This window comes from Temnothorax nylanderi, unplaced genomic scaffold (assembly GCF_030848795.1).
Source record: "Temnothorax nylanderi isolate EJ_2023f unplaced genomic scaffold, tnyl_v1.0 TNYL_tig0008_pilon, whole genome shotgun sequence".
NCBI lineage: Eukaryota > Metazoa > Arthropoda > Insecta > Hymenoptera > Formicidae > Temnothorax > Temnothorax nylanderi.
In genome coordinates, this window is record NW_027249070.1 from 1,601,239 (window position 1) to 1,625,210 (window position 23,972).

The following is a 23,972-nucleotide window of genomic DNA, read 5'->3' on the forward strand; positions in this document are numbered from 1 at the left end:
GCCTACGGCGTGGGTCTGAGCCAAAATGATAACTGCTTGTAACTGTAAAACTTGCAAGCCTGCCAGAAAATGTTAAATAAACGATGTTTATCAAAATGACTATAAAATCGTCAACTATATAATGTAGACGTTTTGTAAATTTTTTATAGATTTTTGAAATACTTTAAAGTAAGGAAAAATAGCGTCAAATGTGACAAATCCACGTATACACTCCCGAGGGTACAAAAAAAAAACGTATACAGACGGAGGGTTAATTTCGCTAAACCAATGGAGTTAAAATAAAAAATTTCGACACACATGGTAATTAAAAATAACAAAATGTTATCTATAACTCACAATCAATTGGCTTAAATTTCATCCCTTAATATTTAACAGTGGATCATGTTTCAAGCGATGGATTGTGGATCGCAGGGGGCAAGGATCGCGATATCGTGTCGACATCGCGTTTTATACCAGTTAAACAGCGCAAAGATTAGCGTAGAGATATACGCGACGCCGGTGATTCACAACGAGACCGCTTGCTGTTAGTGAAAACGTTTTATTAAACTCTGAAAGTTAAAATAGCGATAGAGTTGACTTCTGCTTACAGTTTTCTGTTTAATTGTAGAATCACATACATGGTTAATATCGCCCGTTTCTCGCCGCGCGGCGTGAACGACGGCCTGGCCGATCTCGTTTGTTCGAAGCGATCGCTTCACGGCCGGATCGACGGGCGAGAAACGAGATCGCGATCGCCGTCGATCGCGCCGAGATCACTCTCGCCGTTATACGAGAGATTCGGGCAGAGTGTGGTGACGAAACTTTCATAATCGCCGTTCGGCCGCGCGAACGAAACGTTCATAGAGTTGCAGATATGGCTCTGCGCGTGTGTAACAGTATATAATTATAATTATAATTATAATTATATTATTTTATATATATAGGTATATATATATATATAGGAAGATAGAGTGTATACATATAATATTGTATAATAAGTTTATACAAAATCTGAAAGATCGTCTTCTGAAAAAAGCACTTTTTTTGCACCTCCGCCCTTTGCGCGCACTCGCCTCTCTCATTCGTAATAATTGGTCGTCGATATAATGCGCGAATATATGCATACCACAAGTGTAGAAGAGACAGAGGGTTGTCGCTATCGTAGATTTACAAGAAGCCGCATACTTCTCCTCTAAGCTAGCGCTATTATTCTCTCGCGCGCGATGAGATGAGACAAATAAGAGGACGACGCCAAATATATACGCATATAAAAAATAATACAATTACGAATACATGTAAAAGAATGATGTACACGGCCCTATGTATGTGTGTATTTATGTTTGTTCGTTTTGGAATTACGTTGTGTGTTGCAAGACTTCAAGCGACTTCGTTCCTCGACTCCCTTTGAAGAAGTCGGGGACAACTGCCGAAACGACGCTCGCCGTTTAGCAAAATTAGCAAAAAGGAAAAAAGAAAGCATATATTATTATACGCAGACGCGACGCAGGAAACAAGACGCAGGCGCGCTGGACCATCGCCGGATGATTTGTCTATCGCGAGCTTAATAGCACAATAATAATCTCGTTGTTCGTTCACTGACAACCGAACGATGAACTTTCGGGTTGGATTCGTTTTCCCTCGTGTCACGAATACGCACTTGATACGTATCTCGTATATGTGAGCGCGCGCTTAAATTAATTAATAATCCCCGAGCAACGATAGTACCGTTTTTCTTCGTCTTCTTTTTGTCTTAGTACACATTCGCTACGATTGGCACCTATCATTCGGGCTCTTTAACGGAAAAGAGTTACGGAAACGTCAACGACCGGAACAACCAACAACGAGGACTTAGGTACTATATGTATATATATATATATATATATATATATATATATATGTATATATGTATATATGTATATATGTATATATATTATATGTTTACGTGTGAGGAGAGAACTTTTCTAAATGAATAATATGAACCTGTGTTCTACGCGCTCTAAATATACAGCTACTTTCGAGATACGGTTATCGCCAGTTTGCACGAAGCGCTATGTACACGCTAACGTTCTTAAGTATTTCGTCTAATAGGGGACATGTTACACAACACGCGCCAACGTATAGGAAAAGAAAAGAGGAACGATACTTAATAATATGCTTAATAGTGCGATGATCAATGCGTGAAAGCGTGTTAGGTGACAGGCTTATGTCCATTTTTACTAATGCGGATTCACTTTTTAATCTCGGTATGACTTACTTTTTGTCTTTTTTTCTCATTCCTGAAACTGGAAAGAGATAAAAAGTAAGTTAAACCGAGATTTAAAGTTAATCTGCATTGGTAAAAATAAACATTAGTGATTGCGATCCGCAAATTGTTGGCGGAGTGATCTTTCTCTTTCTATATACTCCGTTTCCTCAAATAAACCCTGACAACGTTTATACGCCACGTGTCCCGTAAAATTCTTCGAAATGCGCCAACATTTTTTCTTTCTCTCTCGTATAATGCAAGCAGACTTTCGTTACGAGGGCAATTACTGCAGCGATCTCATGAGCGTCGAGTGTAAATTAGGCAGTGTGCTGACCGATGAAAATTTTGTGTGTATGTGTGTGTGTAATTTGTAATAAAATAACTGTACCCTATATGATCCAAAATATGGTACATAGTCTAATGGTTTGTTATTTTTCATTTTTCAGTAGTGAATTATTACATAAATTCAATAATTAAGTATTATCGATTTGAAACAATTTTTATTTAGCTCCACGAAAAGCTCTTTCGATAATAAGAACTACTTGTGTCCAATTTGAGACGTTTCTCTTGTAACGTTTTAACGTTTCTCTTGTAACAATTAATAAAATTTTAAATTCGAGCGCTGTTAATCAATAAGTCCAGTAGCCTATTTTTAAACTGTGCGTGAACGCGCATTTTACGTCAAAATTGCTTGAAATTCTTATCTCGCATCCCCATAATTGTCGTTTCTTCTATCTCGACGAAGTAAAAAAAATTCGATTGTTTCGAAAAGATATGAAAACTTTCTGAATCTTCAGTAAGCCACATATTGTGGGTACAGTTATCTTATTATTTCACTGCTAAATAAAACGTGTGGAGGTCAGGTTGTCACGAAAGCTAAATGTTGCGTGGCTTACGCGACGTTACCTCGCGTAACTGATTAATGATTACCGCAAACTTTCGCAAGTTTACACTTTACAGCTCGTCTCACTATATTTACATCCGTCGCTAGACAGATGCGCTATTTTATTTTAGGACTGATTGCACCAACGACGGTTACTGCTCCATATAACGGTGGCTAATTAAACTCTCTATTTTCGGTTATATATTACAGATGGAATCTGGATATCTAAAGAAGGGGCCTCTAACATCCAGCTAGAGATAGTCAACTAAAATCGCAACGCGTTAGTGCAACAGACCGACCGCTAATGCTAGATTTATATATAATGCGTATATATATCGTACTCGTGTGTGCGTGCGTGTTTGCCACATGCGTATGTATATAATGTGCATATCTATGATATTCTCGTCTACTTCTATATTACTGATGACTAAATGACTGCCAGTGAATGAGAGAACATAGGAAGTGCAATGCGATCGCGAGATCCCGCGATATCTCGCTGCGCGTGGACATCGGGATCGTCCTAATATTGTACGCCAGTTTTGTAAAACATTCTCGTAATTGTTAGTACAACAGCGTTTTTTTTTTAATTTCAAACGCGATAACTTTAAGTGGACCCCAATAGACGAACGTGTATCCGCGCGCCGAGAATTATTCCCGTGTGAGAAACGTACGTTTAATAAATATAATGCATCGAACCCTGATCACGTCCCGTGTGAAATCGGCGTGACAAATAATCGCGCGTAAGAGGAGCGGGCGATCGGCACCGGCGATACCGATTTCCGCGTCTCCGGATGAATTTGTACCGAGTGTCGAACGAACACAAACGATCTGGATCAATTCGACGATCGAACGAGGCTTTCTCCGCGCGCAGGCACAGACTCTCGTTAAATGTCTCGCTTATAGGTATAAATATATATCGAGTGTAAAAAGACAATGTACATGTACTCTTTGTTTTTATGCAAAAGACGCGCCTTCCTGTGTCGCGCGCTTCGTGGACGCGCGAATCTGCGAAGATCGTTAGGTAACAGTCGTGACTATTTCGTTCCCGATATTCGCTAAGACCTTTCTGGAAGAAGTAACATCGAGGTTTTTGCTAATTAGTGCGCGAGGGTGCTGGAAAAACCTTATCGCTAATTAAGTTATTATAATTAAGTATCGACATCGACGTGTTTCCTTCTCTACGATCGCGCCTCCCCCCATGTCATTTCCGTCGCCCCCCCCTTACCCCTTTCGACTATCCTCCCTCTAAATCGAATTCTATATAAATTGTGTTATCTCTACGAGGTTCTTCGTCGGGAATATCGAAGATAAAACGACGCGCGTACGAGATCAATCGCGTAGATTCCCACAACGTTTTCTCCCATACACCGATTTCCCGCGCGTATTTTTCCGAGTGAAATAAATACGACTTGTATATAGAGTGGTGCGTTATCGGCAATAAAACCCGGAAAGGGATCTACATGAAAAAGATACGTAAAGAACACAAAATCATATCATATATGAAGCTTCTGTTTTCTGAAGAAAACAAAACTGAAAGATAAGAAAGTCAATAACGTCCGTTTGTAAGTTAACTTCCGATTCAACGCAGCTATTCAAGCGTAAATATAAATATATTTAAGAGAATAACATTTTTCTCTAATTTTTATCAATTTTAAGCAAGATTATTAAATTATTTTATTCTGTATCTTGATAGCGTTGAATAATTTGTGTCGAAAGTTGTTCGAGTTTCGAAGTGACAAGAGATATCAGTAATTATCTGATCAACAGGAATCTTTTATGGAAGTTTTTTTTACGTTTTTCAACTATTGTTTCTTTTTACAAAATTTTTATAAAATTGCCACTCCGTCTCGGTTTCTCGGCCAGTAACGAACCACTCTGTACCAATCGATAGATTGAACGTCTCTTCTACGAAGTTTCTCTACTAGAAGTCTTGTGATAAAAGAATGTCGTTAGATTTATCGAATTCTCGGTACATCAGGTAGAAAAGTGCACTTGCCTCGGCATATACATTTGCAACGTAAATTAGTTATGTTGTTATATATTATATGTATATAGATACCAATGTACGTAACTAGGATTTCGCCGATATTTCGCCAAAACCTGATTAGCAGTTTTCCTTGTTACAAAAAGAATGTCAAAAGTCAAAATCTCATAGACTCGTCCCGATAATATAAACCTCTCGCTCTATACCTCCGATAAAGAAAATGTTGTTTCTGTTTTTCTTACGAGAAGAAACATATCCCGCGGGTCCTTTTCTCTCTCTCTTTCTCTCTCTCTCTCTTTATTTTTTTAGTCGCGATAGAAAACCACTCTGTACTCTCATATCTATACACATTGGCATATGTACAGGATATATACAGGATATCCTAGACGTCGGCGCTTTCTCTCGGGGGCTAAATAATCGCTACCTACGATCGTTCGTTCTTGTCATTAATAATTTATCGCTCCTATCCTCCTATTTCGACGTCAAGCCGATTATCATCTCTCTTACGTTTAATAGTTGCACCCCCATTCGCGGAGAACGCGCCGCGTTCTGGAAAATTCCGCATATACTTCAAGATGTTACGAAAGAATGGCGATGTTCTCCCTTCCGAAGAAATTCAGCCCAGCCTCAACGTCCCTGCCTTCCCCCTTTGTCTCTCGCTCGAGAGTGACTCTCTTATCGGATTCGACTTTCGCGCGAACGAGATCCCTAAACCCCCCATTTCTCCATTCCGCCCTATTCTCTTATCGTTCGTTTGTATTTTAGGCCTCTTCGGAATGCGAGCCCTGAGAACTACGTTTCTTCTTGTGGTTGTTGTGATGATGATAATGCTGATGATGGTGATGGAACTCCCGATGCTGCTGCATGAGAGCATCGGTCTCCGGCTGGCTCTGATGGCCCACGAGGAGGTCCAGGGTGCCCTTAGGTACGGCGGGTGCCTGCTCGCTCACCGGCGGTGGAATCGGCGTCGCGACCGGCGACTCGACCGGAAGCGGCATGCAGTGTAACACGTAACATCTCACGCCCGCCAGGATGAAGCCTGAAAACAATAACGACGACAATTAGAGGCGTATATCTTTGGTCGACCCGTCGAGGTCCCACCAAGCGCAAACGAATCGAGTGCTGACGAGCACGCGCGCGTCACCGATGCGCCGATCGATCGAGCGGCGCTTATAATCCGTTATTTCAGTTATTTGACGTCCCACAATCGGTTATTAACGAGCCTCTCGGTAGCTCTCTAAAGGAGAAATCAATTCACTGGTCGAAAAATCTGCGTTTATTTAAGAACCTCCTGATGTTCTCCCCCTAAACAAACATATTTCGCTTAATCGAAATCGATTTAATCTCAATTTATTATTGCAGGCCTGCGCGCGTAAATAAATAAACAATTTAGTAAGTTTGTTCACGAAACAAGCAATGTTTGTACGGCTCGAGAGAATCAACGCGACGTTTAATTCTCTCGCCAATACACGACGATGGAAAACGGCGTTTGTAACGCCGTTAAGCCTTTTCGTTCCGTAAGAGCGTGCCTTATGAAGCACGACGTCAAGATAGAAGCTAAAGATAAAAGAAGGTTTTTTTTCCATATATAAGAAGACTCACCCATTATAATTAGGGCAGCGCCTGCTATGAGTAACGCCAACCTGTGGTTGGTGGTCGTTGCACCCGGGACGAGTTGGACGAGACCGACCACTAGCACCACCGCGCCCAACAACAGGCACACCACCACGGCGTGTAGCCCGGATATCTGCGGGCAACGATCTTCGTTTCCTTTCGACATCCACGTTTACTCTCGCCGCCGTTTCCGGCCCTTATATCATACATATATATATATATACTCTACTCTCGGAAAACTAATATCAAACCCGAACACGTAGCGGAAAGCACTTTCCACCCCGCGCATCTCGACCTCCACACATGCAGCGACATCCACACATATCATGGACAGTAATATATGTAAAGATTTAAATTGAGACCCTTGATTAACACGTATCGCAAGCTAATGATCATTTTTAAAACAAAGTTACAATATTAAATCTTATTGTCATTGTAAAAAAGAAAAAAACCGATATGAAACTGATTCTAAGCTTCTCTTATTGAACATGTAAATTAAGAAACTCTAATTGTTAAATTCATAGTCAAATTATATTCAATTTGAGTCATTTCTAACTATTTTCATAGGTCGCCACTGCTCCTACTCAACTTGTCGTTGATTTAACTAAACCACTGAAGTATAATAATATTGTTTTGCGTTAAAATAATAAACTTCGGTATACATGATAGTTAAGAATAACAAAATGTTATCTAACTCAAGGTATTAGCTTAAATTTCGTCCTTCAATATTTAACAATGTAATTGTTAAACGTCAAGCACATATAGTTTCTTGAACGGTGACTTTATTTATGTCAAACGGCGTATTGTTACAATTAACTGTTACCTTGCCACATAAATAGAGCTCGGGCAAGGGGTCCAGATTGTGCGGACTAGGGGTGGGCGGCGAGCCCGTAAGGGGTGGCAACCACTGCCCTCCCAAATAGAGCTGACTCGGCCGCTTCAGCCTTTTTTCTTGCCTCCTACGCTCGTGGCGGACGGCCACCGCTGGCATAGCACCAATCATCCTGATCAAACAAAAAGCCAACACTCTTTATGTATACCGTTCTCGCGGGGAAGGAAATATCGTGGCAATTACATTATCGAGTTCCGTAAACATGACTTACCGGAATTAACTGACAGGACGCGGTATCTAATAGATACTGTCTATTAACGAAGTAACGTTTTAATCGAATTTAATATCGGTTTTTCGGTTATTACTAAAATTGCACGCGCGAATACATTTATTAATTATCTATCTCGTACGTATTATTTAAGATTCCTCTCTCTCTCTCTCTCTCTCTCTCTCTCTCGTGAACGGAATATACGGTGGCTAAAAGAAGATATTTGCGCATTTCATCCTTTCGAGATAATTTAATTCGCGCGAGGTAGAAACACGTATGCGGTATTCAATAAGTGCTAGTAATGCGAATAAAAATATAAGATAAGAACACCTTGAAGTATCTTTCTGCTTCAGAAAAATTATTCCAACAAGATCTGCAAATAATTCGACATCGAAATGTCCTTAAACGGCGAAATTTGGAGACACTACAAATTTACGTTTCATTTCTCTTTCGCGAGAACGTGGTCTGGAGAAATAATCAAATTAATTTCACTCTTACTAATTTTTGCCAATTTCATCGTTGTCTCGGAGCTATTTCGAGAACACAGTTTTTGCGCGAATTACCAAAATATCCCCGAACCTCGCTATCGGCGGCATCGAGTTATTTCTTGCGCGCCGACGGCGAGGTTTTCAATAATAAAAAAAAACCACACAACAACAAGCGTTATGAGAATAAACGCTTTTTGGTGGCGTCCTGCAGCCTGACACCGGTTACTTTTGTGCCAAACGCGCTATGAACTTTGGTGACCCCGGTTGACCTCGGGCCGGTCGATACGTCATTGCATCCGCCCTCCGGCCCGCAGTCGATGCAGCGAGGTTCCAGGAGGCCGTTCCGGGTAGAAAAAGAAAGAAAAAGAACAACGACTATTCAAGTTACGAAGTCTCGACGACGACGACGACGACGACGACGACGACGACGACTCTGCAGCGTTCCGCTTAACGAGACGAAACGGCAACTTCGACGCGCGTCCTCGCCCGGGGTAAAACTAATCAGCGAGATTTCTTTCTCCACCCCGATTCGGAAACATCAATATGCACGAGATAATTCGAACGTACGACTGGGGTCCGGAGCGAATAAAACCTCATAATAAATGGATAAAGTACGGTTGATAATGAATACGTAATTCGATTCGTTGGATGGAATGGCGGGGAGATTTTCTGTAACGTAGAAGAACAATCATTCGTTAAGAATGGAGCGTTTCATAAATATTTATTCTCGAAAAATTCGTGCATCAAGTTGTATATAAGTGGTACAATAGAGAAATCGCAATAAGAAAGGTTTCTTTTTAAACTTCTATGGTAAAATTAACTACTGTAATAGTCGCAAAAAACAGCAGCGATGTAATAATAATTTTTACAATAAGTATAGTAATTACAACGGTTTTCCCTCTGTCGTATAACGACGGTCTTCGTGGCTTGGCTTCCTCCTTTCCGCGGGGCGGACCGAACGGGGATGGGAGATAGCGGCATCGATTCGGTAACGAGATATACGATATATAAACCGTATCCCTCCTGTCCGTCCCCCTATAATTCCAATCCCTTTCCGAGCAAATGTATCCTCGCGCGTCGTAGTAAATCTCGCGATAAATATAGTAATATCGCTAAATCGCTCCGCAAACAGATATACGCCCGTCGTTTTTCGCTTTACACCGTAACACCACCGTATACACCGCGTTTTCCGTTCGCGTGTCAATTACTATCGTGTCGGTTGAACGTTCAACGTCAAAACCCGAATGAATAGAAGCGGAATGTCGCTTCTTCCCTCTCGATCCGCTCTCTCCACAATTCGTATATTCAAGTTTTCGGCAGGAGTTTAGAGGTGCGGGGAAAGGATTCGTCGGGATATATATATCCAGGAACAGGAAATTTGTTCGCCAAGTGAGCATTTCGGTTTTCGTTTTGTGCCATTGTATAAGCACCGGCACAATACTTTCATCGTCGGAACTCCCGTTTCCGATATCGTCCACGCTCCTCTCGCGAAGCGGGGAAACGGCGGTCCTTCGTTATCCTTAGCTACGGCAGGATCATTCGCGGCGACGCGACGCGTGCGTGCGCGAGATGGATGTTTTTCCTATCGTCGTTTAAAGACGCTCCGAGAGGGTCGCTTTGCAAAACTGATAATCAACGCGACGGCAATTAAAATCCATTTGCGTCTACACGCACAGTGTCCCATTCTCAATTCGAAGTTTTTTCTCCGGCAGAAATGTCGGAGCGATAATTCTCGAGTTATTTTTAGTTATAATTAGCGACCGAAAAAAAGAAGAAAGATTCTCTTCAGCAAGTCCAAAGTTCAGAAAGCGAAATTTTTAATTTACGAGGAAGAGAGGGCTACATTTTTAACTTGGAGGAAGTTTAATAGAATCCTAAATCGATACGCTTAGGTGCGTAACGCTGAAGATTGAAAAGCTAAATGATCTTTCGCGACGCTTTTCGAGAAAATGTCGAGGAGAGGTCGACTCCTTCGACCAATCGAGGAATTTGTCGTTGAAAAATAACACGCGGCACACAAGTGGGACACCCTGTGCAAGTCAAGACCTAGCTCTAAAAGTGTTTCTCTCTAAAAAAAACTCTGAGAAGTATGCGGACGCGAAACGAACGCGGCAATCAGATAATTCTATAGGCGGACTTGTCTTTTCCAAAGATGACCTCCCCTACGTGTCGGAATCGATACGCGGCTCATGCACTTGTTTAAATATTAAAAGTTTTGCAACCGATAAGCACGCGCGCGACGCTATATACGTAGAGTAATAAATTGTACCACTTATTTTGAGGACGTTCGTGTATCTGTATCGTTCAAGCGGGACGTATCCGCCTGGAGAAGCAGACGTTCCTCCAGGCGGATAGGTTCCGCTTGAAAGGGGGATTCGTGTGCTCTGTAAATCTATCATGGTAAACAACGAAATTACAATCGAGATAGTACACGAGGAAATATAGTCTTTAGTTTTCAAGAAGACGTATATACTCTTAGACTTTAATTTTGCGAGAGAGACTTACACGCTATATATATATATGTATATATTTGTATGTATATTGTAAGATTAGTTCGCAATTTCAGCCTTTTAGTCGAGAAAAAACGAACGGACGCGGAGAACCCATCAGGGACCGAAAACAAAAAGCTATATACTTTTCCGACGTAACGGAGAAAGCACACGCGATCACAGAGATTCGGGGGAAACAATTAAATCGATCATCTATACATTCGCACGCGCGGTCCAGTCGTTCGCACACAGGTACGAGGGGTGTGTGGGGGGGGGTGAAGAAGGGGACGAGGAATCGTAGACGGGTGCTCGTACTCGAGGCGAGATTATCGCCAAAGGAATACCGGAGTGCACATTACCAAAGGCACTTTTGCACGACGTTTAACTCGGAGCCGATTTAAGGGCGAATCCTGGGACTCGGGACACCGAGCGATCTGGTCTGATCTGAGAACACGGTCTCTTATCCGGACTCGATCTCTCTCTTCCAGCGAGTCTTTTTTTCATGACTCTTGATGGAGCAATTTCCCAATGTGCCCCAATTTATCCCAATTTACTCCCAATGTTAATTACGCGCGCCAACCGGCCCCGATTTAATCGTAATGAATTTCGCCCTTTCTATTTCGCGCCTGTTACCCCTTCACGGTCTGTCTATTTCTCTCTATATATCCCTTTCGCCACAATCTTCCACGCATGTGCTCTCTCTCTCTCTCTCTCTTGCATTCTTAAATTTGCAAAAGGCGTAAAAAATTGTAATTACGTACAATTAAATACACAGGGGGAACGTTCCGTTAATTAAGAAATAATCGGAGCGCCACGCGATGGCGATAAAAACAGCACGCATAATTACGCGGCATGCATGCATGGGTCGTATATAGTGATATACTGTAATGTATACGGAGCACACCCACACACGCGCGCACAATACCGCTCGAAAGAAGCTTTTCGCTTTTCAATAAATTCATCTGACATGTAAGACGTGTATAAGACGATTAACTTCTCTTCTTAGGATCACAGAACAGTAGCGCCCGAGCATAGCGATATTTCATTTTGAAGAGAGATTTCCGGGAACACGAACGAATAGCGACCGCGGCGCGGTTCTCCATCGTGCGATTATTGCCTTCGCCGATTCAAGTCGAGTGGTATGGATTCACACACGTAACACGCGCGCACACACGCGCGGACACATCCCTAAGAGAGAATTGCGCGCGCGCGCGACCTCGTTCACCGCCCCCGGGGGATCTCGCCGACTAAAGCTAGTACGATGTGTTTTACGTGTAAATAAATGCTTAATATGCTTAATATATTATAAAAAGGAATATAGCATATTACAAATTATCGGCTAGCTTAACAATACTGCTGCGCCAACAGTCGCTGGACGAATAGTTGCAATTCTTCCTGGCGTACACGCTGAAATTCGCCGTGCATATACGCGTATGCACATCAATCGTATTTTTCGAAGTTAGAGAGAGTATATTAGCGCTAAGATATAATCGAAATCAAATTTCGGAATGTCGTCGTACGCTATTCTTCCTCTAGAGACCTTATTTTCGATTCGCATCGCACGTTAATGCATAAACTCTTTCAGCCTCCGACGTACAGCTGTATGCGCGATATTAAATGTAACGATATGAGTAAATAACTTTCTCGATCTTTTTAATGAAATCAACCGCGTCGAACGGTATTCAATTAATGATTAAAGTAAAGAAATACTCTGATTGCACTTTTATGAAAAATAAATGTTATTTAAATCGACATGTATATCTCTCTTTAAATGGCTCGATATTCAGAAACGAGGGGATGAGAGAATCGAACTTAAAACAAGTAAAAAGTGCATAGAGGATTACCGTAATACACGCCGTCGCTTGTATGCCTAATAGATTTTCTTTTTAAGTAGAAACGATTATTTTTAACGGGTTATTTATATCGAGTACTTCCCAATATATATATATAGAATAACACCAAAGTCGTTTCGCAAAGTTGTGCCTCATTCTACGATATAATCTCCACGGCTAGTCTTCTTGGTCCTTGAATTCGATTCTTCGGTTCCCTATCTTGTCCGTCGAGCGTGTTGTACGAATGTACGTTTAGTGTTTGTGATTATGTGTGTATGATTATCGAAAGTTTCGCTTCTCAAGCTTCCTTCGAGTTTCCCCCCCTCGCCTTGGAAGAAACGACCGGATATCGCGGCGCGCGTTTCGGCTCGCAAATACCGAGGATCGTCGCGGAAAAGTCGCTGCTTGATTTGCGCGGAAATTTCGTCTTTCCGAAGTCCGTGCTGGTTTTGACTATCTTGCAGCTTCGCCTCGCTACGCTCTTCTTCGCGTTGCGTTTCCTCGCAATTTCGTTGCCCGTTGTGCGATCCAGGGGACCCGGGAATGTATACGTCGACAGTGGAAATTCACTCCCAAGAATACCGCGGTCGGAAGACGCCATAGATAAAATTGCTGGATGAAAAAGCGGGCTTTGTCGCACCGTCGCGTTATCCGCTTGTCGCGTCGCTCCCTTCCTTCTCTCTCGAGCCTATCGTCTAGATCTTCGAGACGTAAGGCCGGTGAACCTGCTGCGGGTTCCCGTTCTGCTTCGAGTATCGCGCGTTCTGCAGCAGCTCCCGGGTCTCGCTGGGCGAGCCCGGGCTGAGGCTGTTGGTGGTCGAGGTTTCGACGCGGTCGCTGATGATCTCCTCCTCGGTGATCTGCTCGAGATAGAGCGCCGATTGGACCGCCGACTGATTGTCACCGTTGATCGCTGCCTGCGGCGTGTACGCCGGCGGCGGGCTCCGTCGCGGCGAGCCGCCGCCTCCGTTGACCTTGTCGTCGTCCTTAATCTCGAGGGAGGTGTCCGACGACTCCTGCTTCATCTGCTTCGCCCGTCTGGCGTGGCGGGTGGTCAGCCCGCCGGTCTCCACGTCCCGCTCCAATCGGTGGCCGGATCGCGATCTGGTGAGCTGCCGTTGAACGTACTCCTCGAGATCGTCCTCCTCCTTCTTGGCGATGACGCGATTCAGGACGATGAGAAAGACGCCGACGATGATCGCGAACAGGCCGACGGCGACCAGCTCGTTCCACCAGCCGCCGGATGACTTGGTGCCCCAGTGGGCGAGGTCGCCCGGCAGCAGGCCGCTCACCAACAGAAAACCCCCGAGCACCAGGAACACCACGCCGATGTGCAGCATCCCGATCGAGGTGACCACCTTCGTGTCCAGCATAGCCTGGCCGGACGCACGCCCGCCGGCATGCGCGCCCTTGTGATGCCTGCCATGGTGGTCCAGCGATCCGGTCGAGGCCCTAGGCGACGTCAGGCCGCTTTCGCCCGATTGCGCGCTATAACGACGTTCGCGCGCGCGACGCTGCTCGTCCCGGCGCATTCGCTGACGCTTGATGGCCAGCGCCGAGTGTAATCCAACCGCGTGCATCCTGCAACACCGCAAAGACAACCCTTTGGCTCAGTCAATCCCGCTAGTCAGTCTCTCCCCCGCGGCGAATTTCAACCCCCGTTTCGCGTCGTCGCGTCGTCGCGAGATCGTTTCTTTCTCTTTCTTTCTTTTTTTTCTCTCCGACGATTCGTTATCAACGAGAAGCACACGCCACCCCGGCCGGCCGGCCCGGCCGGTGGCGCGGGACGATCTCGCGACGTCGCGATCTAATCGATCGAAAAAGCCGAGGGGGAAAGAAAAATGCCAGAATCAGTCCCATCGTGAAATTACGTTATTGTGAAGCACGCGAGGTGTCGATAAAGCGGTCTACGTGCCTGCTCGCTCGCGAGCAATGTGGCCGAACAACTGAATACGCACAATCGCGTATATACATATACTATGGCAATTAATCAATCAATCGACATCACTACTTCGCAGCCAACGCGAGCGAAGGAAAATTCGCGGTTGGGGGGTGAATTGAAGATGCGTTTCTAATTGCCTCTAATTGCATTCTCATTTAGCTCCCGACATTTAGCCCCCTCCCCGCGTACCGCTCTGGCAAACTCGTCTCAGCACTGACTAATTGGCTACCTCTAAATTCATCTAAAGGCCTACAGGATCTATTTACAGGGTTTTACAGGATGCACTGCGATGGAATCACGCGTGTCAAAGCGATCGGCGATGGCTTGCGGACGCGCGCGCGCGCGCATTTTCGGTCTTCTGCGAAATAATATCTTCTCTCGTCGACGCGCGTATCTTGTCTCTTTAAAGGCTGCCGACCGGCCCTCCTCTCGTTTTGCGTTATCCGCCCTCTCCGTTCGGTCGGAAAGAGCAGTTCGTACGTATATCGCAAGCTCGTCAATATATGTACATATATCCAATGATACGTGATATGAGCTTGTAAACAAATAGCTCGCCGTTTCTTCTACCTTTCGCCAGATATTTCATAACTACTTCTCTCCGTGTTCCCTATATCCTTTCGTTTTTCCAGGTTGTCGGCGAGAGTTAAGCCCTCCTATTTTAACGAACTATTTTGAGAAAGAATGGTTTTGTCGCCACCAGAGACGTAGGTGCATACATAATTCATATGCGAAACGAACCATTCAGCGGAGAAAATGCAATTTTCTAGTTGTTCCTATTTCAGGAACGAAGTGTAGGATAATAGTTTGATAGATCGTCGCATCGAAGCCACGGATATTCGCGCGATCCATAAAATGAGGCACTCCGTTTAATGAAGCGAACGGAGGCAACTTTGCGAAATTATGTTCCTTCCCTGCTGTGCACATGTCCTTAAAAAAAAAATTTAAAAAAAGACGTATTTTTTGTACCTGACGCGATACGACTCGGTCGCTTACTCGTTTCCCTTCGAGTTTTCACGATCACCGGCAAAAGTACAACGGCGGAAAGTCGAGCGTTTCTCGCGGGATTCAGCGGCGAAAAGCGAAAAAGTCGACGAGAGGAGACGCGTAAGTATACGTGATCGGCATCCAGACGATGGAAAACTTTTACGTCGCACGGGACAAAACTTGGCACCGTGTCGAAGGGTACTCGGAGTCGATCCGAAGGGTACTTCGTACGTTCGATACTTCGAGCTGCATTTCGTGTTACTTCTCTCTTTTTATTATTTTCTCCTCCTCCGAGCCGCTCCCTCACGCGTAAAAATGCACGCGAGAGGCATCACGAAATGCCTACGTCTCATGTCGTATGCGTTACTTTATTTATACGCGTAATGAGACACGTTCCTCGTAAAAGGGCATGTCGCGCGGTAATCGGATACTCTTTGTGGGACGCGATGCCCCCCCGCTGTGCCCTTTGGCACCGACATCCGGCTCGCAAGACTGAGGATACGAGGCGGGAAGGAATCACCGGGATAAGAGCGGTCTTTCCGGCCGAGAAGCCGAGAAGCCCCCCCGTTATTTCGCGTCGCTTTACGAGACGCTCGTTCGCCGTTTCGTTGTCGGCGAAATCTAACTCCTCGTCTTCGCCTCTCTCGCGACGCGCGCGGCAACTTAGACGCAGCTCCCGTTTATTGAAACGGGGAATCGATATCGACGAGGAGCGGTGGGATCGATGCGGGGTCGGGCCGCGGGATCCCGCGTCCCCTCGTGTATCACGGGGAAAAATCTCAAGGATGACTCCGCGGATGCTCCTTCGTTTTACGATCACAATGCGCGGCGCCGCGAAAGCGTTTCCTGCCCCACGATCAATAAAACCATCCCCCATACCCCTTGCAGAACGCAAACGCGAAGTACACACGAGGACACGAGATAGTGGCGGTGTGCACTATGTACACCGTGTGAGCCACGCATGTGTGCTGCGAGAAAGCCCACGCCACGAGAAACAACGCTTCGCAACCCTACCTGTCCCCTACCTGCCCCCCCCCCCCTCCCACCACCACCCGCTTCACAAAAAAAGGTGAAAATTAAGGCGAGGTTAATTTCCCGCGACGAATCGACCGGGTTTTTTTTGGGCGACACGCAAAAGTGGGATGGAGGAACGCCGCAGGAGAAAAGAATAGCGAAGAAGGAGGAGAAGGAGGAGCAGGAGGAGGAGGAGGAGGAAAGGGGAGAAAATGTATTTATCGTTCCGCAAGAAAGGCTGACGGAACAACGAGAGTCGCGCAAAGTGCTGGGCAAATATATCGATACAAAGTTAAGAGTAAAGTAAACCGAGGGGGAAGGGGGACTGGCCGACGGGGCGCCAGTTAAGTAGCGAATTAAGCACCCTGCTCTCGAATTGTCGCGGAAAGTTTCGCGGGAACGAGGTGGTGCCCCCCGCGCGTATCTGATTCACAGCCACGCTGATGAAACCGGAATATTACATTAATGGGAAGGCGACACTTTTCCCCATCGATCCCTCGGAGACCCTCGCGTAAAAACGCTTCGTGACTAACACTCCCCGGCGTTCTAATTACGCACGCTTTCGCATCGCGTTCGCCATCCATTAGCGCCCCTCATCTAACGTTTCGCAATTTCGTAACTCTTTCGAGGGAAAGAGGTAAAATCGTGCGAGAGAGAAAGAGAAAGAGAGAGAATTGTCAGCTGGTCGTTTTCCTTTTTTCATCACGCGACTCAACGCTGATGACGGCTCGCCCATTTCGGGGCCTGCCATTTCGGGCGAAATTATCGCGGACGCCCATATTTCGCCCGTTCCGCTTTATTGTCGTCGCGTCTGGCGCCCCGCCAAACGCGCGGAGCAGTTGGCTGCCGCCGTTTTGCGAGCGAGCCGCGGTCTAGACTTGTCGAAACTCGGCGGGATTTATAACGCAAACATTAGGCACGCGAGACAGCGGGCACGCGGAGAACGCGTTCCCGTTTGTTTGTTTCGTTTACATCCGCAGGACCGCGATTTATAATTCGCGAGCCAGCGGGTCGCGCGTCCTTGCCAAAACGGATATACGACTCTCGAACGTGACGCATATTCGCGGAACGCGTATCCGGGACGCCGAGACGTCGGGGCGAGGATGATTCGACGTACCCCTCGTTCGATCGCGAATAAATGTCGCCGAGTCACGCTTCGCGGCGCACCACGACAGCCTATTCCGCAGTCATCGACCGATACGTGTTTACGTTTCGCACAAAAAGAGGCTGGAGCGTCGCGTGCTCATCGGAAAATCCGCCGGGCTCTCTCAACCCACCCGCGGGGGTTATTTTTCTTGGCAAAATAAAAAAAAACAGGCTGTCTGCCAGAAGCCATCAGAAGACCGGCCGCTTCCTCCTCCAACGTAAAAAAGGCGAGAGACCGCGTCTCTCCGATAACGATGCGAAAATAAATGACCGAGATCCGCGACGAGAAAGAATAATTCCAACATTTATATATATAATCGACACGATCGATTATAAGACCGCTAGTTCGATCGGTTCTCCAAACGATCCCGCTCCCTCGCGTAACCCAGACAAAATCGGGACGAGACGTCTTAAAGACATCTTTAAGACATCTTTAAGACGTCTTATGACACGATGATGTAAAAGATTTTGGATATGGTGCTATCTGGGGGGAGGGGGAGGGGGAGGGGGAGGGGAAGGGGGAGGGCCGCGCAAAGTCGGTCATCGGATCGTTTCCGTTCCTACGGTGTCGAACAGGTAACCTGTTGCCAGACACGAACACATCTACGTGTAATAACGCCGGGCGAAACGGTGTGCGGCCGTCCGTGCGCGATCGATGATAAACTGTACGAGCTCAACGAGCTGCTGCTGCTGCAGGCTGCTGCTGTTGCTGCTGCTGCTCGGCAGAGCGGAGCCGCTAAATGACGATTAGGGGGCTCGTCGGACGCGAATTCGCGCGGAAAATTCTCCTCGAACGGCGAAACGGACGGCGGACGTCGGGCTCGCGTTCAGGGGGGGGGGGCGAGAGGAAGACCCCCGTCGCGGCACACCGCTATAAATACGCGTAACGCGGGGGAAGAAAAGAAAAAGGGGAGAACGGATGGGGAAGGTCGGACGGCGGTGGATGGAGCGCGAAAGGGAATTGCGTATACCGCTGAAACGCGGCCGTCTACGCCATAAGGGGATTAAAATACCGCCGCGCCGCGGCTGCGGCACCCACCGCGTGCGCGAATCGTCCCGCCCGATTCCATCATCCTCTGCTCCGTCTCTCGGAATAGACTTTTCGCGAGATCGACGTGACGCGCGAGAGCGATTCGCGAAATTTATGTGACGCGCGCGCGGTTCTCCTGTATGTTTTGGGAACGGAATGGAACCGCGTATATACCCTCGACGGACGCGAGCGTTTATTTATTTTGCGCGCTTGCTTTCAGCCCCGTCGATCGCGAGGGAGAGAAGGACGCGCGTGACGCGTCTCTCCTCGCGCGTACGCGCGCGCTGCGCCTTTCGGAGCGAAACTGAATAATGAAAATAAAGAGAGAGAGAGAGAGAGAGAGAGAGAGAGAGAGAGAGAGAGAGAGAGAGAGAGAGAAAAAAAAGAAAAGAAGCTTCGGCGAGAGAGAGAAGTCTCTGCGAGATCGAAGCGAGTTGCGGAAAAGCGGAGTTTACCTGACTGTCGGCGGAGCTCTGGCTCTCCTCCTGCGAAGAAAAACGGGCGAGTCCCCGTCCGCGCCGCCGATGACGCCTCACGCCATGAAACTTCCCTCCCGCCTGCCGATGGCGAAGCGTCCCTCCCCCTCGAATTAGAAAATCGCTGCGGGACTGCCGCTCCGCTTCTCCGCCTCCTCCCCCGCCGTCGTTACATCTTCCACGGGGAGCCGCGCTCTTCCCTCAACGTCGCCAGGGTTGTCGGCAACGCGCGGCGACTACCCTCGCGCTCTTCCGTTCCTTTTCCTTCCACCCTTCGCGTCGTCGCCACCCTTCTCTCTGCGAGGTATGAATTTTCGCGCGCGCACCCGCCGTTGCCGCCGCGAGAGACCGTGGACGAGTGAAGCGGGCCTCCAATGTTGTACTAAATACGAGCGTGCGAGCCGGAGGACACGCCTCTGCCCGGCATGGCGCAGACTCGGGTCTCGGGTTCCGCGCTCTGCGGAACGGCGAACGGAAACACCCGCAGGGGGCCCTCGACACTCGACTCCGCCGAGAATACTCGATAGGTACGCGCTGATACGCGCAAGTCATCCGCGGCGGCGGCGGCGGCGACGGCGGCTCGGCTCGAGACGTAATCCTCCGAAGTGTGTCATCGTGAAGCGGGATCGCGGATACTCGTAATGAGGACAAACGGCCGGAGCGATCGAGAGATTTTTCTCCCTTTAAATCGCAACAGCCGAACAATGATAGACGGTCTACGAACGGTGGACCGGATACCTCGTACGTGACAATTCGAACGACGCGGCGCGTGGGATGACGCAAGGGGGGGCAACTATTCGTACAGCACCACGATTCAACATAAAAAGAGCAGCATTCTTTATTAGAGAGAGGATTATCCTCATAATTAAAATCTCCCGACAATAAAATCAATTTATCGTCTGTATATTTTGCTTTGGCGTAATAAATCTTCGTTTTTGGCTTCAATAAATCGAAAATAGGAAGCGATATATATATATATTGGATATAAACGTATCACAGATAAGTGTCATGTATCAGTCAAGAGAAATGCGATAGTAAGGTAAAATGTATCAATGCCGGGACGCTTATGACCTATGTCCGGACACCTTTATCATTTTAGTTTTTAAATAAGTATAACGCGAGTTAAAATCAAAGACAAAAATATAATGCGAGAAAAATATTTTTATCTTGGATTCTTTGATTTTAATTCGCGTTATAACTTATTTAAGGACTAAAACGATAAAAATGTCCAGACATAGGTACGTGTCCAGGCATTGGTACATTTACCTTGATATAAAATAAATTGATCAGAAGAACCAGGCACTAGTGCGCTTCTTGAAGGCAGGAATAGCTAACGCGAGCCGCTTCAAACGATATAATCCGTCATACTCCGCGCGTGTAGATTCCGTTTTCTCGCAGTGAAATTGACGTGTCGCTTAATCAACGTCGTAAGGCACTCTGTCTCGTCATCGCCACGGCTTCCGTACGGCTCCCGTGCTCGTGCTTCTCCTGATACCCTGATCTGCAATACAAAAATATATCTGCCTTTAAATTCACCCGTTTACAGGAAATTAAGCACGTAACCAAAGTATATGCAGAAAGCTTACGCAATGGATTTGGCGACATAAGTCTGTCTCTCATATCCGAGGCCCACGTTTGACACCTAGACCTAACGGGGTTCCTTTTGACGACCAACGGTCGGTGGTACTTCGCCATTCTAAACAATAATAACGGCATAATTGTCAATATAATATATACAATATAAAATAGACGGAATGCAACAATGAGAAAAGGAGCTACGCTTACGTGGACTCGAATTCCTTCAGATTCTTTCTGGCTAAAGTCTTCTGAGTGGCGAACGAGTACGATCGAGCGGAAGTCGGGCGTTCCGCTCGAGACTCCTTGATTTCGCGATCCTGCGCGATTACTTTCATCCTTTTCGTCGGCGACTGGGCGAATAATTCCACTATATTCATGGACGCCGCGTCACACTTGAAAATGATAAATCGTTTAATTGTTATGCGACCGAAAATCTCTAAATACAAGCAGTGAAATGATTTTATAAGTGATTTAACAAGTGTGTAATTTACCTGCAACTGGAGACGATGAAGGAAGTCCACCTCCGCCGAGTTTAAGGGCGCGTCAACGTGTAACTTAAGCATACATTGCAACGCCTCCTTATATATCTTTTTCAACGTGATAACGCGCTCGGTTCGCATTAATCTACGCACTAAGTAACCACGTGTGTAAGCGTTGATGATATTCACCGCCCGTACCTACACAGTAACATAATTTTAATGAGTTTCTCAACAACGAAACATTGAAATACGTTAGAAAAATCATAATGTTAGTACTCACGTGTTTATCGAGATATGCCGTGGTGTCTAGCACCGGTACATGCGTGGTATTGCTATCTAAGGGAAATAACTGCCGGCTCACGTTGGAATTCCTACATACAATAAGATCGCGCGACTCGCAACTGCTGCTATCGTCATTACCGTTATTATTGATATTGTTGTTGTTATTATTATTATTATACGCGGTATCGCATAAACTCACTTTTCTCGTAAAGTCAAAATCGAGAGCCGGAGAATTGTCCGCGGTAAAGGACTGATGTTTAAGCAGGTATAAATTTCTCGGAGAGAGGTAATCCAACGGACATACGATCACTCGATTCGCCAACGGTAATTTAACATTACGATGCGCTTCCATCGGTATATTGCCGGGAGAATTTATGTTCGACTGCTGCCTTGCCTCGTTGCTCGACAACGATCGATTCGACGTAGCGTTCGATGCGTTCGCTTGACGCGGACTTCCAGAGGCACACTTTCGTATCTCGGCCAACAAGAGCATCTGTTGCTTCTGGAATTCCGCTTGCAGCAGCGATTGCTCTTTCCGCTGACGATATATCAGCTCCATCATCTGCTTCTTGTGCATCTCCTCGATCTCTTTGTAGACCATCAAGAGCTTATCCGGCGTGGAAGACTTCATTTTGACATTTGAATCGCGATATTCTGTGATACTTTCTTTTTTACTACGCTGCTTCTCATCTATGCGAGACAACTGAATTTTAGGACTATTCGTATCTTCTGCATACTCTCTACTCGACAAATTTGATACGCTAGTGTCACTGTCCCTCTCTGACTTGTCTAAGGAACTTTGCTTCTTAAAATCTGCATTAGATCTACGATTATGTTTAGTTGGCGTGGCGTCCGATCTACACGCATCTTCAACGATTACCGCTTTAGTACTAGTAGATTTGATTTCTTGACGTGATTCTGTCGAACTATCGGATTCTCTATGCTGAAGAGTTGATTTTTTTGCTGTACCTTCTGATTTACTTAAAGCTTCAACATCTTCATCCATAAATTGTTTATTTTCCCACTCCACCTTAGGCTGCGCAATGTTCCACTGTTTTCGTTGCGATACATCAGTGGTACGTGTGGGAACGTAGTTTTCGTCAGTTAATTCTGTATGCATGTGAGCGAGCAACATAGGACTGGGTGTATCCAATACGTAAGAACCTTGACGTGACAATTTAGGCGGATCTTCAGTTTCTTTGGAAACCCCTATGGAAGAAGAGGTATCTTCCTCATCGTTACTTAACGTTATTGGAACTATATCCAGCGTTCTGGGCACCTCGGGCTTCCAACTCTCTGCTAACGTCACATCTTCGTCTGGCGTCGCCACCTCTATTGCATCGATACATTTATTATGATCAGGCGCAGCGGCTATAGGTTTTGAATCGTTAACAGTGTTGTTCGTTAAACAAACTTGAAATTGCGAATGCTGTACATCTGATATGGGGGAGTGGATATCGTGATCATCTCCAGTTTCGCCAGCATCTTGCGGCTTGATAATGGTCATTTTGGAATGCGAGTCGCTGTTGTTGGTGTCGATGCTGGTAGCGATGTCACGGCTGGACACGTCGCTGTCCGAACTGTATCTGATACTCCTTATTTCATCTACTGGCTCCATTATGTCAGCCTGCACGTATTTATCTCGAATGACGCGTTTAACGAGCCGTCTATCCCTCAAGTTCTCTTCCACTTTGACTGCCAGAGACTTGTAACGTCTCATTTCCTCCTCGAGGGTGTCAGTCATCTGAAAACGGCGTAACATTAATATAAAGCGATTCTGTACAACAGAAATAATAAAGCAGCGTTGGTTAACGTGTACTTACTAGCGGTGGGAGAACAGGTATCCCGTTTATTTTGATACAAGAGGTATAAAATTCCGACTGCATGTCTCACGTGCGATCTCGAGAGGATACACTTCGCCGCAATCCACTACCGTCCCTGTAAGAATGCGATCCAATTGTCGCTGTTTTTCACTTCCTCTCTTCAAGACTGCTCTCTTTTCAAACTTTCACGCGAAACTTTCCTGTCATTTAAATACTCAAAATGCGATGGCGATTACCAAGGAGATGAAATGCACGGAATATTATACGTTCCAAGACTTGGCGTCGAGGACGCTTTCGCGATTAGAAATGGCTACTTCCGGTTAGAACGCGTCTAGACATCTCGTATCCCTTGGCTGTCAGTTAAAGAAAAATCCGCTAATATCGACACCACATTATTATAAATCATCTTATGTGGGCCAGAAGATAATTAAAATGCACAAGCATTACTAATTGGCAAATAAAATTTTGTCTATCGTAAAAATAATTGTACCTGATAAAATAAGTGTTTAGCAAATATGCTAAATATAAAATTGTCATTACGAAATATTACCGATTTATCAAACAATTAGCTCTTATTTCTATTTGTATATTAATATAAAAAAAT

At 45.8% G+C, this 23,972-nt stretch overlaps 2 protein-coding genes across 3 annotated transcripts; both read right to left on the reverse strand.

Moving 5' to 3' along the window:
* Window positions 1-518: 518 nt before the first annotated feature.
* LOC139784592 (uncharacterized) lies at window positions 519-19,777 on the reverse strand. Of its 2 annotated transcripts, XM_071723788.1 has the most exons (4): window positions 19,186-19,762; window positions 7,529-7,709; window positions 6,694-6,838; window positions 519-6,130 (listed from the first exon to the last, which is right to left on the reverse strand). In XM_071723788.1, the coding sequence occupies exons 2-4, from the start codon at window positions 7,706-7,708 to the stop codon at window positions 5,853-5,855; spliced, it is 603 nt and encodes a 200-aa protein (XP_071579889.1). In that variant the 5' UTR covers window position 7,709; window positions 19,186-19,762; the 3' UTR covers window positions 519-5,852. The 2 variants fall into 2 exon arrangements, with proteins under 2 accessions (XP_071579889.1, XP_071579883.1); XM_071723782.1 differs by lacking the exons at window positions 519-6,130; window positions 6,694-6,838; window positions 7,529-7,709 and adding an exon at window positions 8,989-14,195 and having other exon boundaries at window positions 19,186-19,777.
* Window positions 19,778-20,019: 242 nt separating this feature from the next.
* Window positions 20,020-23,766, reverse strand: LOC139784532 (uncharacterized). Its single transcript, XM_071723716.1, has 6 exons — window positions 23,369-23,766; window positions 21,544-23,289; window positions 21,276-21,461; window positions 20,992-21,176; window positions 20,793-20,902; window positions 20,020-20,707 (listed from the first exon to the last, which is right to left on the reverse strand). Exons 1-6 carry the CDS (start codon window positions 23,429-23,431, stop codon window positions 20,652-20,654), a joined length of 2,346 nt encoding a protein of 781 aa, XP_071579817.1. The 5' UTR covers window positions 23,432-23,766; the 3' UTR covers window positions 20,020-20,651.
* Between the last annotated feature and the right edge of the window lie 206 nt (window positions 23,767-23,972).

Bases quoted from the DNA above. Each gene is read 5' to 3' on its own strand.
- LOC139784592 (XM_071723782.1), bottom strand. From the start codon at position 14,194: ATGCACGCGGTTGGATTACACTCGGCGCTGGCCATCAAGCGTCAGCGA.
- LOC139784532 (XM_071723716.1), bottom strand. From the start codon at position 23,431: ATGCAGTCGGAATTTTATACCTCTTGTATCAAAATAAACGGGATACCT. The intron at 21,177-21,275 runs GTAAATTACACA...ATCATTTTCAAG, and splicing joins TTCATCGTCTCCAGTTGCAG to TGTGACGCGGCGTCCATGAA. The intron at 20,708-20,792 runs GTAAGCTTTCTG...TTTGTATTGCAG, and splicing joins TATGTCGCCAAATCCATTGC to ATCAGGGTATCAGGAGAAGC.